General features: G+C 47.4%; 1 protein-coding gene across 1 annotated transcript in view; it reads left to right on the top strand.

Moving 5' to 3' along the window:
- Positions 1-855, top strand: part of LOC147732692 (uncharacterized) — a 38,338-nt gene extending 37,483 nt beyond the window's left edge. Inside the window, exon 2 of the mRNA XM_086954305.1 lies at positions 38-855. Within this exon, the coding sequence (XP_086810431.1) occupies positions 38-855 (818 nt within the window). The remainder of the gene's footprint in view (positions 1-37) is intronic.
- The last annotated feature ends 16,132 nt before the right edge of the window (positions 856-16,987 follow it).

Below are 16,987 nucleotides of genomic sequence, written 5' to 3' on the forward strand. Positions count from 1 at the left end.
AGTGCATTAACTGTGTATGTCTCTCACACACACACAGGGCAACATGTGGAAACAACCCCCAACCAGGGGGGAGAAGGATCCCAGTCCCAGGCTCAGCAGGACCCTGACCCCACCGACAGCAACGCCACTCAATGCACTGTGGATGACCCAAACCAACCAGGCCCCTCTGGATCCCAAAGCCCTGCAGCAACTGTCCCAGCTACATCTGTGCCAAGTACCGGACCCATTCCCACCATATCCCAGCAGACTGGTCAGAGCCCTGCCCATGATCCAACAGACAGCCAGTCTGAAAATGAGGGACATTCTTTGACGGGCACCCTTGAGGTGGCAGACAACATCCACCCTGCCAGCACTCCGGGGTCCCGTCGATTGGATGTGCCCACAAGCGCAGGCCGTGCTCGTTTGGGTCAGGGTGGTGGGAGTGGCGCAAGGCGGAGGCGAGATTCTGGCCAGTCAGCTGCAGGGACCGGTCTGACTGAAGTGACTACCATCCTGGAGGCATACCGGCGGGACACCAGGGAGGTTAGCCAGGTAGCAGAGGCCCTCACCGAACTCAAACAACAGCAGGCTGAGCAACATGCCAGGCAAGAACAGCATTATGGACGGGTGGAGGCAACACTGGCTGAGCTCTTGACGGTGCATCGGGACATGAGCCAATCACTACGTCAGATTGCTGGCAACATGCAGCACCCTCCCTGTGTCACCAGGCCACAAACATCAATGCAAAGTGCAACACCAGCCACAGGGAGGGAGGAGGAGGAGGAGGAACTGTCTGACGCAGCGTCCCATGCATCGCCCAGGCCTGCACCTGAGGGTCCCCCAAGGAAGAAGGGTCGTCCACGGCTAAGACGTTGAGAGGCAGTGGGTCATGCACAACTCCCAGGACACCTGACCTGGCATATTGTCCTTGGGTACAACAGCATCACCCATCAGACTCTCCCACATGGACTTGCTGGTCACAATCTGCCCAATGATGCCAAGCACTGTGTGCTGGACTCTGTTGACTTTAACTGCTAGGCATCTCATCTCCAGCAGTGAACTTTGGATTCCCCCCTTTCTGTACAGCATCTACTCACGTTTCCTGCACAAGATCACCTAATAAATTCAAATTTCATCACACGCATTTGTGTAGTCATCCTGTAACCACAGTATGAAGAATATGTGTGTGCAAATGTATGAATTGCAAAGTATGCGACAAACTGTAGCCATCCACACACTTGGATATGAGTCTGGATGAGGACACACATAGGTAACAATATTCCAACAACTAGATACATGGATGGAAACACACACCTGTGATGGTTAGTAAATGGTGGAGGGTGGTTTGCCTCACAATGCTGCTATTAATGACAGGCACAGGAGAGTCACTTGGAGGTGTATAGATCAGGGCTATAAAGCTAGGTGGCCACGTTGGGAGTACCTACAACTGTGTCCTCAGGTATGTCAATTATCATCAGCATGCTGCTGTACTGTGGATGTGATGATTGGTGCACAGGCAAAGGGTGGCAGCACAGACTGTGGCCTATGGGCTGTATCAGTCTACACAAGCTCTCCTGCTCACGTGACCTCCCCCTATGGAGTTACAAGTACACAACTGATGAGATGTGTGCAACGCCTACAGAACACCTAGCCACGTGTGACAATTAGCTTCACCAGAACGGCCACATCACACCACACCCAAGAGACAAGGTAATGGTGTGTGTAATCCACTGGCTGTGAGGGAAATGTAGAATAGGTCTGCCAAGGTAGTGTACTGCCACGGTACTGTAAGGAAGGCGATATGTGCTGCTGTGTTGCTGACAAGGTAACACTGTCCATATTTTCGTGGAAGGAAGGTATGTGTGTGCCCTACGAGGCACATTACCTGGTTGTATGTCGACACACTGTCATGTGTCTCTGCATAGTCTTGCCAGTATGTGTTGCACACACAGGCAGATGATCTGTCATGGGTGAGTTTGAGGTCTTCAGATTCCAGGTGGATGATTGTCTGGTGTTCCCTGTGTGGCTTGAAGGAGGGGTAATCTGTAGGCGTGTGTGGTCCTGGATCTGGGTAGTGTGCGCAACATAGTGGCTGTGTATGCAGCAGCAGAAATGATTGAAGACATTACGGCTGAAGGTGTGCGAAAACTTGCAAAACAAGCACATACCACAAGGGCATTGTCAAGCCACTAACTTACATGTGTATGTGGATGCAGGAGTGTCTGTGTCACTCAGGGTCACTGCAAATTAAATGACACAGTAATCAGCAAAGATGACAGTCACAGGATCTGGCCCCTTAGGGACAAGTGGGGCACAGGACACACACCATCAGCAAGTGTAGTCTACATGTACTGTGTCCAAAGCAAACCAGCAGCTACACACCCATCTACCTCACACACAATACTGTATTTAAGCCTCAACCTACACCATCCATGTTGTCACAGTACAAGTAAACACCTATCATCAATGATCCTACAATAGCTCATATATTATACATGCACATTAGAAGGACATGTGCGTTGACATCAAGGATGCACAATATTCGTTTGGAATGACACGTCATGCAAAACATGATGATTTACCTTGTGAGGCCATGGAGCAAAATCCAACATACATGGTCAGTGCCATTTACCAGTAGACAAAATAAGTCATTGAATGATCTCATCTGGAATGCAGCTGAAACATTCCCGACTAGACTGCCAGGGACTGGCCGTACCTTACTCCATCAGCGTGGTGTGATGCTCAAAGGGTTCCACCTCCAAATAGCCCCTTGGTCTGAGTACAAATGACAGACACAAAAGGGTGATCAGGCGAGGGAAGGAGAGGATGGGTACTGCAGGGAGGGAGACCTGAAACAGAGGCAAACAAGCATTAGGAGTACTATCTCATGTCACAGACACTACAAATACCACATGATATTCACTGTACCAGTCACACCTGTGAACTGTACCGACTGTAGCCAATTAGAGATCAGTCATCATGCTATCACGTAAGAGCAGATGCCGTAACACGGACACATGAAACCTAGGACAGCCTGTCACCTATTTCAGTCTTGTGTAAAGGTCACAAGTCTGCTACGATGCAATGAGATTTATGTTCACAAAAAATAATTCACAATGTATGATGATGTGTCCCCTGCAAACACATGTAAACATATGGAAGTGGTACTTACGCAAAGTGTAACATCTGTATATGTTCATGTGTACCCCTAAGGGCCATGAGGGCAGACTGTACATCACCCACAACAGCTGTCAGCATCACAAATGATGAGGAAGATAATTACCTAATTGCAATACAGGCACTCTGTAGCAAGTATTTTGCTATAGTAACTGTGCCTCACCATGGTAAACATGACAAGCTGGTAGAATAATAGTCAACAGCAATCAATGAGGAGCCAAGCCACATAAAAAACCCGACCGTCGCACATAAATGCTGCACGGGACATGAGAATCATGGGAATGACTGCACCCCACTGGTGCCACAGAATATATAACATGTGCATCAGCACACCATTGTGATGTCATCAGCCCAACATACATGGCATCAGGTCAATGTAAACAGTACTCATACTCACAGTGAAGGCTGGTGTAGCGATATTCTCAACCTGCAGTGAGGTAACGACACAACAGCGACATGACATACTGCAACAAGGGGTAATGCATCCATGCGAACAGAATCACAGGACAGGTGTCTTAACATGTGGAACATTCACTGGGCCACAACTACACAACATGGTTGTTATGTACCAAACTGGACTGGTCTACAAGGTGGAGGTGATGATCTTGATACATTGTAATGCACACAGTGAGGCTGCAATCCCCCACAGAGTCTGTGGTTGTGACCTCCCACACAATGTCAAACCATGGGTTGGGTTGTCTCCTGAGGCGAAAAGCCGGGAGTAGACGCTGTTGCTGCTATTATTGAGCTTGCTGACTTTTAAAATAGTATTTTTTCACCTTGAAAAGCACTCTTGCACTTTAGGGCATCACGGAGCGGATCTAGCGCTCACGTGACCCCTCACACCGGCGTCCTTCGCCGCTGGCCACGCCCACCGCTAGGCCACGCCCCCTTCCCGCCCTTCATAAGCGCCGAGTAGCAGGCGCTCGGTTGGGTTGTCTCCTGAGGCGAAAAGCCGGGAGTAGACGCTGTTGCTGCTATTATTGAGCTTGCTGACTTTTAAAATTGTATTTTTTCACCTTGAAAAGCACTCTTGCACTTTAGGGCATCACGGAGCGGATCTAGCGCTCACGTGACCCCTCACACCGGCGTCCTTCGCCGCTGGCCACGCCCACCGCTAACCCACGCCCCCTTCCCGCCCTTCATAAGCGCTGAGTTGCAGGCGCTCGGTTGGGTTGTCTCCTGAGGCGAAAAGCCGGGAGTAGACGCTGTTGCTGCTATTATTGAGCTTGCTGACTTTTAAAATTGTATTTTTTCACCTTGAAAAGCACTCTTGCACTTTAGGCAAGCCCGTCTGCGCCCGTCCGTGGCCGGACGGGGCTAGGGGCACGACTCCATGCCAATTTTATCTCTTACTCCTCTGAGGAGCGTACCACCCTCCAAGGCCATTGGCCACTCTCAGATCCCGTCCGTAGGCACATTATTTCACTAGGGCTTGTACCTTCTTCCACCCCTAATCGTTGATCGTCCGGCAGGTAGGGTTGGCGGCGGAGTGGCGATAATCGCTCGGTCGGAGCTAAATTTTCAAACCATCCCCTCTCCCCCCATTCCTTCCACTGAATTCCTTACAGTCCGCTCCCTCGCCTCCTCCCCCCCATCACCTGTCTCCTAATGTACCGTCCTCCCCAGTCTTCGCCTCTGTTCTTGCCGGCTTTTCAAGACCTATTGGCCAACATGGTGGTCAACTATGCATCGGTCTTGGTACTAGGGGATTTCAATTACTGGCCCTCTGACCCTTCTGAGTGCACAGCCTCGAAAGAATTCACTGAGTCTCTCACATCTTTGAATTTTGTGTCGCACATCTCTGTCCCCACTCACTCTCATGGTCACATACTTGACCAGGTCTGGTCCCTTAACCTTCCAGTCTCCCCGGCGACGGTTCCCCCTGTCCTTGGTCTGATCATGCCCTTATTTCTTTCTCCATCTCTCTCAACCCGGTATCCAAAGTCTCCCACGCCAAAAATACCTGGGCGCGGAATTGGAACAGAGTTGACTTTCCCACACTGACTTCTTACCTTCGGAATTCTACCCCGACCCTCTCTGGTCTTCCGTCCGACTCTCAAGCCAACACTATCAATACCTGGTTGGCTAGAGGTTGTGACTCAGTGGCTCCCTTGCGTCGCATTTCCGTCCGGCGACCTAAGGAGTCTAATAGGTGGTTTAATGACCACCTAAAAGAACTAAAACTGTCCGTTCGACAGGCTGAAAGGCACTGGAGAAAAAATTACTGTCCCTCACTTAAAACCCTTTATCTTACATCACTCGCCGACTACAAGACCGCAATCCTTGCCGCCAAAACCTCTTATTTCTCAACAAAAATAATGTCTGCTGAAAATAAACCCAGGGAGATCTTTGGCCTAGTGCAGGACCTGGCTTACTCCGATAGGGCTTCACCTCAAATCCCCCCATCCCAGTCTCTATGCAACCAACTAAATACTTACTTTCTTGACAAGATCGCTACCATTAAAGCCAACATCCCCCCCCCCTCGTCTGCCTTTGTTGATCCTTCTCCTCCTACTATTCAAAACCTTCTCAAATGCCATGCCGCAGCTTGCCCTTCCACAAGGGCTTGTGCAAGTTTCACCTGTACCGACAACGGGCAGCAGTTCCGCAACCGTGTCCTGCAAAGAGTGGGCGTAGAGGACAAAGAGGCATGTGATGTTGGGAGACCGCAGTCCTAGACTCAGGGAGGATGATACCATCTTGCCGTACTGCTCATACCTCTTGGATACCCTGTCCGGCGGAGCAGATGGGAATGCAATCTGTGATTTGGAGGCCTGGATGCCCAGGCTCTCTGGGGTGGGGTGGGAGGACAGGACACATGGGTCGTCTGGTGGTGGGTGTTGGCATTTGCCCACGTACATATCTACAGCCAAACCTGCATCGGGCCTGGACCTAGTGCCCAAAATAGCATCAGTCAATGCCTCATGACACGGCTGCAGAGGCTCAGCCGAGCGTGACTGCACTTTAAGGACCTCACTGATGAGGTTGGTCCTCACGGCCGCGAAAGCGAGATGAAGGGGCAAGGCTTTGGCCGCCCACGTCAACACCACACTGTAGGTTGTCCCCTCCTCCAAAGCCACGGTTGGACTTGTGACACAACCAGTGTCTGACGAGGTGTGCAGACCACTCGCATCCCCCAGTCCACCTGTCCATTCGTCTTGGGACTGACACTCACGTGTCAGTGGGTCTTCAGACCAATCCCAATACTCCTTATCACCCATTCCATGATTATCAGGATTGTCAACAGATGTGGCAGGCTAGTCTAATTTATACTACCCATGCAACATCAAATGCGGCATTTGGCTGCGCCGTTCCCACGCCAGAGCCGTTTACAGGGTGGTTTTGGGGGCGGCACCACCCGAGGACGGCGCCGAGGGTGAAACTTGGGGGACTGTAGACGGTGAGTGCGTGAGGTCAACCAGCCAGGACCAAAAACAAGTTTTGGATCCAGTGTGGCCCAGCAGTGCAGGGCCAAATGCGCCGGCGCTGTCTGAGCCAAAGCACCTGTTGGCATCGGGCCAGAAGCACCAGACCCACTAGGGACCCCAGACATGTTCGCTGGGCCTAAAGCCGCCGCATTGCCCGTCGGAGGAGTGAGGGACATCATGGCAATGAGGGAGTGCTCAAACTCATCCTGCGTTCCATGCTGCCCAGGGACAGGAGGTTGTGGGGCAGGCTACGACGCACGCAACTCTGAGAGAGCCGTGTGGGCGGTGTCACACAAATCCCCTGCCACATTGCACGTACATCGTGGGGATTTGGAAGAGCGATGACCTCTCTGACTTCTTGTGTTTTGCTGACGACTTAGCTACAGAGGAGTGATGTTGACTCCCGCAGCTCTGATGGCTCAAACCCCACGCCCGGTCCCTCGACCTCCGTCCAGACCCTGACCTCTTGCAGTGCAGGCCAACAGCTGGAGTTGGAGACGCTTGCGGACCACTCCCGCCTAGCCTCCAAAGTCAGGGCCCGGCAGTCGGGGCAGCTCTTGTTGTCGTGGTTGACGTGGAGACAGTGGAGACACCGATGTTGAGGGTCAGTCACCGACATCAGTCAGTCACTATCCTCACCGGCTTGATACCGGAGATCCCCATTGGCACCGTCCAGAGTGGAAAATTCAAGTAAAGTCATCAAAAGTGATTGTACAAGGTTTTGATTTTGAATAACTTAGGTGACACTTATACCAGCACTGCGCTCCTGGTGTGAAAAAATCAGAGCTGGCGTCAGCACACGTAGGCGGGGTCTGAGTACTCAGACAACGTCATTACGGCGCACACAACGCCAACGACACAGGCTAAGCCACAGACGTCGCCTACCAACGCACAAGGGTACTGCTAAGCACAAATTTGCAGATCCAGTCTGACGCTTGTGGATATTGTAAGGGGAGGAAAATTAAACTGACCTGTTCATTTCATTTGCTGTCAGCATGCACAATGTCGCATGTGGCACACACATGACGTGGTCACACAGGGTCATGCTGTGCTTCAAATTCACATCTGTGACAGTGGGCATGTCAATGTCATGATGTGACAGTTCCATGTACTCAATGGTGTGCCCTTCCAGTGTTGATGTGCATCACAATATGTTGCAGACGTTACTCAGGTGATACGTGTTGTATGTATGTTATCCACATGTGCACCATGATAATTGACATGTCTCAAAAGCTCTTCACACATCAACTGAGCCACAAGATGACATTTCCTGTGCTTCATCACTGTCTGCCACACCTAGGGCCTGCTGACGGAAGGATGCCATGCAGATGTATACATCCACATGCTCAGCATGAGTGTACACTACATCCCTGCCATGTGATTTGCTAGGTTCAGTCTCCCAATGTTGACATGTATGAGGTCAAGGACGCAGCCTACACAACCAGCCCATTGAGCATGTCTGACGCACTGTACCCCATTGTTACGTGCGTGTGTAGGCCTCGTTTCCCCAAAGCATTGTAGACATACGCAAGCAGAGCGTACCCCAATCGTACATGTGTGTGTAGGCCTCGTTTCCACAATGCATTGTAGACATACGCGAGCAGAGCGTACCCCAATCGTACGTGCGTGTTTAGGCCTCGTTTCCACAATGCATTGTAGACATACGCGAGCAGAGCGTTCCCCAATCGTACGTGCGTGTGTAGGCCTCGTTTCCCCAATGCATTGTAGACATACGCCAGCAGAGCGTACCCCAATCATACGTGCGTGTGTAGGCCTCGTTTCCCCAATGCATTGTAGACATACGCGAGCAGAGCGTACCCCAATCGTACGGGCGTGTGTAGGCCTTGTTTCCCCAATGCATTGTAGACATACGCGAGCAGAGCGTTCCCCAATCGTACGTGCGTGTGTAGGGCTCGTTTCCCCAATGCATTGTAGACATAAGCGAGCAGAGCGTTCCCCAATCGTACGCGCGTACGCCTCGTTTCCCCAATGCATTGTAGACATACGCGAGCAGAGCGTACCCCAATCGTACGTGCGTGTGAAGGCCTTGTTTCCCCTATGCATTGTAGACATACGCGAGCAGAACGTACCTCAATCGTATGTGCGTACGCCTCTTTTCCACAATGCATTCTAGACATACGCGAGCAGAGCGTACCACAATGGTACGTGCGTGTGTAGGCCTCCTTTGCCCAATGCATTGTAGACATACGCGAGCAGAGCGTACCCCAATCGTACGTGCGTACGCCTCTTTTCCACAATGCATTGTAGACATACGCGAGCAGAGCATACCCCAATCGTACGTGCATGTGAAGGCCTCGTTTCCCCTATGCATTGTAGACATACGCGAGCAGAGCGTACCCCAATCGTATGTGCGTACGCCTCTTTTCCACAATGCATTCTAGACATACGCGAGCAGAGCGTACCACAATGGTACGTACGTGTGTAGGCCTCGTTTCCCCAATGCATTGTAGACATACGCGAGTAGAGCGTACCCCAATCGTACGTACGTACGCCTCTTTTCCACAATGCATTCTAGACATACGCGAGCAGAGCGTACCACAATGTTATGTGCGTGTGTACGCCTCATTTCACCATTGAATGAGTTGCATTTGCGAGGGCTATCGCACCATACTTGTGTGTATATTCAAAAAAATGCATACAGAACATCTAGAGCAACAGTGGTAGGATTAGAATGCAAATGTAATGTTTGATTAGTGCACAACCTCTTTCTTTTTAATGAAAAAATATAGTAGTTCTTTAACTTATGGGTGCTACTGAGGTAACGCCTCGTGTCCAGGGCGTTTCGTAAATTAGTTCAACATGTGGTTCCAGCTAGCAGTTGGTCCCATCCCTTAGCGCACACCTTCTTGTACTTGGGTGTGAATCCCAAGGACTCCAAAATAAATGTTAATCCAACTCAATTCGGTAACGTTATTTATTTCATCAATTAAGTTCAAAGATTCTTATGTTCTATTCACATAATTTTATCCATTCTCATATCTCTGGCGTTAATTTCTCCTATGCATTTCGGGCATAGTGCCCTTCTTCAGGGAACATTACTGAGGAAGAAGATAAATGACATGTTTTTATAATCTTCAGAGTGACTAGTGTACATTATTGGCATGTTTATACTCTCATGTATGACATAGTTAGCACAAAAAACTTATACTTTTCATCAATACAAAATTCAATACATTATCGATATATCAAGCATCGTTCTACTTCACAATAGTAACAAGAAATGTAAGCACTTACATGCCAGATTCCTAGATTTAGTTGATGTGATGATAGTAGCATAACTGAAAACAGAAAATATATAACCAACGCGTCAGACACACCGTTTTACTGAAACTGTTAAACTTATCTATCCTTTTTGTAGTTTAGGCTTTTACACGAACACTTACTTCTGAGACGTGGACGTCTCTTCGCTCCTATCGCTTTCTGAATGCGTGCGGTTTCAGTTACCTAGCGGGTTACGCGCTCGTATATTTCTTGTGTACATCTTAATGTGAAGCGCACTGATTGGGCGTCCACATTCAACTTGGTTACTACTAAAACTAAAAAACGGACTCTAGCATTCCGTGACTTTCAAATCAATGTAATGTATGCTCTACATTGGTCAGGATGCCTATTGTGATCAGCGACAATTTAATCTCTCCCGCTAATGAATTTTAAAGAATATATATCGATGTGTTAAACAAAATTAATGTAAGGGACAAAAACATTAGGTATTGCTATACTGCAGTCCATATTTTCAAAAGTTCATTCATAAGTAACACGAAAATTCAATCCGATCATTTAGCCCATAGGGCTTTATCGAGTTCATTTTGTAAATCCAAACGTTCTCTCTTCTCAATAGATGCTTGTTAATGTCTACTACTTCTTTTTGGATAGCAGTTTCCAGAATGATGAATGCACAGCTGATGTAAAATCTTTATATACATCAATACCACATGCAGCAGGCATAGAAGCCATGGAACAGGCTATACTTGGAACAGAATTGAATAGATCGATGCAAACGTTCTTGATGGAACTCCTGGTTTTTACATTGTACCACAGCTACTTCAAATACAAACTAGACTGGTACCAACAGCTTGTGGGAACTTCCATGGGCAATTCGGCAGCACCCATATATGCTAATATTTTCATGAAGGCATATGAGGAAGAGAACATTCTAAGTAAACCAATTTGGCAATCTAACACTAAAATGATAGTGAGATTTATCGATGACATTTTCATTATTTGGTGCAATACAAAAGAGAAACTAGAACAAGCACTAAATGAGCTTAATGAAGTTGATGAACGAATACAACTAACATGGGAGATCTCTGATCAAAGGATCACATTTCTAGATGTGGAAATCACAAGGACAGACAAAGGTCTAGAAACAGACATTTACAGAAAAAACACAGATAAAAACAATACACTGCACTACAACAGTTTCTCTCAGTTGGCCCTTAAACAACATCTACCCACTTCGCAGTTGATGAGAGTCAAAAGGATCACGTCGAACCCTGAAAAGACCACAGTAAGATTTGCTGAAATGGAGAAAAGATTTACAGAAAGGGGATATCCACAAACTATCATCGATAAGGCAAAAGAAAAAGTAAACAACATCTCGAGAAAGGATCTGCTAACTAAATAAAAAAAACCTGAAGAAAAGAGAATGGTACTAGTATCGAAATTTTCAACTGCTAGTATACAATTTAAAAGAATCATAAAAAAGCATTGGCCTATCATAGAAATAGAACCGGATTTTAAAACATCATTCATGAAGCCGCCATTGTTTGCCTACACTAGAGGAAAAAATCTGGGTGAAATACTAAAAACCACAACAGATGAAGTGGAAACATATAAAGGAACCCGTCCATGCATGCACTGTGGAAATTGCAACAATATCATAAAGGGAACTGTGATAACTCATCCTATGAGAGGTCAAGATATAAAACTCAAAGTAAATGGAACTTGTGATTCTACTCATGTCATATACCTATAGAAATGCCCATGTGGGAAAGCTTCTATTGGAAAAAGAGAAAGGAAAATCAAAATACGATTAAATGAAAATAAATCCAATATACAAACCCAAAATCAAAAATCAAACATAGCAGTACACTTCGCAGAAGCTCATCATAATGTTTCTCAATTGAAATTCATCATTCTAGAAACTGCTATCCAAAAAGAAGGAGTAGATATTAACAAACATCTATTGAGAAGAGAGAACTTTTGGATTTACAAAATGAACTCGATAAAGCCCTATGGGCTAAATGATTGGATTGAATTTTCGTGTTACCTATGAATGAACTTTTGAAAATATGGACTGCAGTATAGCGATACCTAATGTTTTTGTCCCTTACATTAATTTTGTTTAACACATCGATATATATTCTTTGAAATTCATTAGCGGGAGAGATGAAATTGTCGCCGATCACAATAGGCATCCTGACCAATCTAGAGCATACATTACATTGATTTGAAAGTCACAGAATACTCTTCTGGTGAAATTCGATAGAGTCCGTTTTTTAGTTTTAGTAGTAACCACGTTGAATGTGGACGCCCAATCAGTGCGCTTCACATTAAGACGTACACAAAAAATATACGAGCGCATAACCCGCTAGGTAACTGAAACCGCACGCATTCAGAAAGCGATAGGAGAGAAGAGACGTCCACGTCTCAGAAGTAAGTGTTCGTGTAAAAGCCTAAACTACAGAAAGGATAGATAAGTTTGATAGTTTCAGTAAAACGGTGTGTCTGACGCGTTGGTTATATATTTTCTGTTTTCAGTTATGCTACTATCATCACATCAACTAAATCTAGGAATCTGGCATGTAAGTGCTTACATTTCTTGTTACTATTGTGAAGTAGAACGATGCTTGATATATCGATAATGTATTGAATTTTGTATTGATGAAAAGTATAAGTTTTTAATGCTAACTATGTCATACATGAGAGTATAAACATGCTAATAATGTACACTTGTCACTCTGAAGATTATAAAAACATGTCATTTATCTTCTTCCTCTGTAATGTTCCCTGAAGAACGGCACTATGCCCGAAATGCATAGGAGAAATTAACGCCAGAGATATGAGAATGGATAAAATTATGTGAATAGAACATAAGAATCTTTGAACTTAATTGATGAAATAAATAATGTTACCGAATTGAGTTGGATTAACATTTATTGTGGAGTCCTTGGGATTCACACCCAAGTACAAGAAGGTGTGCGCTAAGGGATGGGACCAGCTGCTAGCTGGAACCACATGTTGAACTAGGATTAGGATGCAGCCAGGTTGTCATGGTTACAGAGGTTTGAGAGTGTCCTACAGGGGATCTGGAAAATTCAGTTGGCCAAAAGTATACAATGTTGCAAAAGTTGTTGTTCAGGTCTGGCTCACTTTTCAAACCATGCATATGTGTGTCATGGCCTTATGTGTCATCGGATTGGATGGAACATAGGATGCAAAGTATTTTGGCCTGTCACACACTACTCCTTGCACTCACAGACCCTCAGCAGCACAGATATAAGGCAGCATGTGGCAGGGGGAGGGTACTTGCCTGCACAAAATTGGAGTGGAAAACACAGCTGGTGTCTCTGTATCCTCTGGACCCTGATTAGCTGAGCATGGAGAGGGCACCTGCATTCAGTGATGCTGAGAACAAGGCCCTGCTGGATGCCCTCCTGCCCAACTACAGCAAGCTGTATGGGAGACCAGAGGATCAGGTGAGTGATGTGTGCATTACCTTGGAGTGTGCACCTGTTGTGTGTGTGACACTACAGCCATTGTATATGTATGTTTCAGAGATGCTATGTGTTTTGATGGAGTGCCAATGTGCCCAGTATTGTCTGAAGAGGGTTATTTGTTGTAGTGGGGTGTATGACTGCATGTCACGGGCTGCAGTGCAGCCTGATGTGGCGGATGTTTCTCAGTGAGTGCCATACTGAATGAGTGGTTTGCAGCCCTTATGTCATCTGTAGCCTTGCAACGGCATGTAGTGCATTTCTGTTTTCTCACAGGCCAGGTGTACTGATGTTCTTTACCTTTACATTCGTGACAGGTATCTGCCTATGAGAAGGGTGACATCTGGCTGAACATCGCCAGGGCTGTCAGAAGAGAGGGGGGGCCTCGCAGGAGGCTCAGAAACATCGAGAAGAGGTGGCTGGACATCCGGTGCTGGACCCGCCGCATCGCCAGAGTACAGCTGAAGCTGGAGGCTCCACGCCGGCATGGCGGCATCCGCCACCTCACCCCCAACAAGCTCCGGGTCCTGGAAGTGGTGTTTCCAGACCTCCATAGGCAGTGGCAGGGGAGACAGCAGCAGGAAGGGGGTAGGTACATATCTGTTTGTTGTCATGTGTGTCACATGCTACCTGCAGTGCTCCCAGGCATGCTAACACTCCCACAGTTAGATTGGTGTTGTCAGACAGCCACTTCATGCATTGGCATGAGAATGGCCAAGTTTCAGGAGATGCTTTTTACATGCCTTGCCCTACTCCACATTTGCCCAGCTCTGTGCTAACACCTTTTCTTTCACAGGCACTCCTAAGGTGCTATGTGTTAGTATGCAAATTCCTTAACACATCATCATGTTGGAGTGTGGTCTGTGACACCTGTTGTTACCTTACATGTAGCACCACATGTGCACTGGGTCTGCCCTTCTACATATTTTCGCACTGATCTGGAGAATCAACATGTATTTTCTGCAAGAGTCAGCCTCAGTGGCCTTGGTCCATGGTGTACTTTCTATTTGTGATGTGTTAGCTACAGGACCACACTGTACATGTATAATAATTTTGGCTTGTGCATACTCACACTGTGCAGTGTGTGTGTGTGTGCATATACTCAAAATATGTTGCATGTTGTTAGGCAATCCTATGGATGGTCAACCAGACAATGTGACTTTGGGTGTAGACATCTGTCATGCCAGTGTGAGGTGAAGGTACACTTGGCTCCAGTTCCCAGGATGGCTTCACATGGCAGTTCATGAAGGACTTTTAGCATGTGGCACAGGGGTGCAGCAATTCGACCATGGCCAGGTCTGGTTTTGTGTGTCAGGGTGTGAAAATGAACAGTGACTGATCATCATCTATCCAGTTGTCAGGCAGTCGGTCATCAATGTGTCTCTCTCATACAAGTTGTTGCCTTGCCTGTTACTTCAACCCACTATACATTGAACTTACTTTCTCTTCAGATTGCCCAAGACTATGCTTGGCATTGTGCATAGTTCAGTGGATTGGGACTCATGATGCAGGCCATGTTTAGAAATGTTAGCAATTTTTTTAAAGCTGATTTGTCAGATGTGTACGGGTGACTGATATGTATTTCTTATTCTCCTTGCCAACAGCATCATCACCACAATCTGGAGGAGACACAGACATGGACCACACAGAGGGACCCAGCGACAGTGCCACCTGCTTTGAGGAGTCGGAGGGAGCCAGTTGCACGTAGGGTGAGGAGAGTCTGCGGGCCGGACCCCATGTGACCGACACCTCCTACCATGCGGACGGCTCAGAATCAGACTCTCAGGAGGAGGGGGAATATGCAGAAATGGCCTCTTCTTTATCTTTGTCTGGCCTCTCCTCCTCCATTACCATCTCCACCCTCCCAGTTGTTAGGGTCCCTAGGGTCCGTTCTAGCCCCCATGTCTCCTTTGGTCCCGGCACCGCAGCACCTGCCCCTGTGTCCCCTGCTGCCCTGAGTGCTGAGTCTGTGGACCTACTCCGGCAGATTGTAGTAGGTCAGACATCCATGTTGACTGTCCTCCATGGACATACTCAACTCATTACGTAGTTGTTGTCGTTCATGGAGTACTGAGATATGTAGTAATAGGTTGCCTGCCCCCGCCCTGTCCTGATGAAGACCCCCAGCAAGGGCACCATTAATCCCTGCATAACCTGAGGGTCGAAACGTCGACAACTGTTTTTCTCCTATCAGCTTCACACCAAAACTGTTACATTTATGTATTAGGTGGAGCATGTTTTTGATCAAGTGATATACCTGCATTTATGTTCGTCTGTATGTTCTAATTGACCTAAAAATGCGTTCACATTACTGCCTGATTTTATGTCACAATTCCCCATCCACACTATCCTCACCTTATCACCTTTCCCTTGTTCCCTGGGGCACTATACAACCTTTTTGAAATGGTTATTGCTGGATACTATATCCTGGTTATATCTACGTTGTGAATAAAAACAGTGTAGATTCATTCAGTGCATTACTAATTTTTGTTTATAATTTGTGGTAATTGCTTATCTCTCACTGGGACCCCTCCTCTCTCAGTACTGCTATGACCCAGGTCCCAGTGACTTTGTCTGGGTGAACCCCCTCTTGATACTCTCGTCGTTCATGGAGGGCATGTCATCTGGCATGTCTGATCTAAGTTGGAGTGCGGCTGCCATAGAGTCAACACTGACGGCAGCTATGTCCACCCAGCAGCATCTGTCCCCCCTCCTTCTGACCCATCCACCTCAGCCTCTCCCATACCTTCCAAAAGTACACACAGACGCCACAGGTCAGACACAACAATAGACACACCCAGCACACCCACACGGCAGAAGAAACTCAAATCACCAAGCACCCAATCTCAAGGGGATGTAGGTACACGCACAGGGAGAGGGGACAGACATACCACACGCATCCACAGACCCACAACCACAGACTCACAACCCTCTACTTCCACCCCCAATGTGTCCCCGGGTTCAGGTGGAAGTTTTACAGAACTGGCTGAAGTGTGCAGCCAAGTTTATATTGCTACTTTCTGCAATGCACCGGCCAGTGTGGATGAATCCACACCACCTGCACCCACTACACCTGTCCTTCCCTTTCCTGTCCCTGCGGTGCCGGGTGATTCCACAGATGATGCCCCCACTGTTTCCACTGCGGATTGAACTCCATGTGCAGGCAAGTTTGGGTGTGTCAACATCCATTGTGGCCCAATCTGGTTTTATCACTTGTTTGGACTGGCCTTTGGCCTTCAAAGAGCAAGTACTCTTATTTGCATTTTATTTATGGATCCAGCTGAATAAAGCTATTTATTTTTGTTTCTGTACTTTAGTTTGTCTGTTAATGTATTTGACTGCTGTGTGCCTGGGAGCTGGTGTGATGTTCAAATTTGGATACAGTAACATGTGTTTATTTCCTGATGGTAATGAGGTTACCAATGGTATGTTCCAGCTTTTACTGGTGGGGGTCTTAGCCACACACACACTGTTATGCTGGTCACTGGTGGGCACTGGTGGGGGTCTTAGCCACACACACACACTGTTCTGCTGGCCACTGGTGGGGGTCTTAGCCACACACACACTGTTATGCTGGGCACTGGTGGGCACTGGTGGGGGTCTTAGCCACACACTAATATGCTGGGCACTGGTGGGCTCAGGTGGGGGTCTTAGCCACACACA

This window comes from Lissotriton vulgaris, chromosome 2_1 (assembly GCF_964263255.1).
Source record: "Lissotriton vulgaris chromosome 2_1, aLisVul1.2, whole genome shotgun sequence".
NCBI classification, from domain to species: Eukaryota; Metazoa; Chordata; class Amphibia; order Caudata; family Salamandridae; genus Lissotriton; species Lissotriton vulgaris.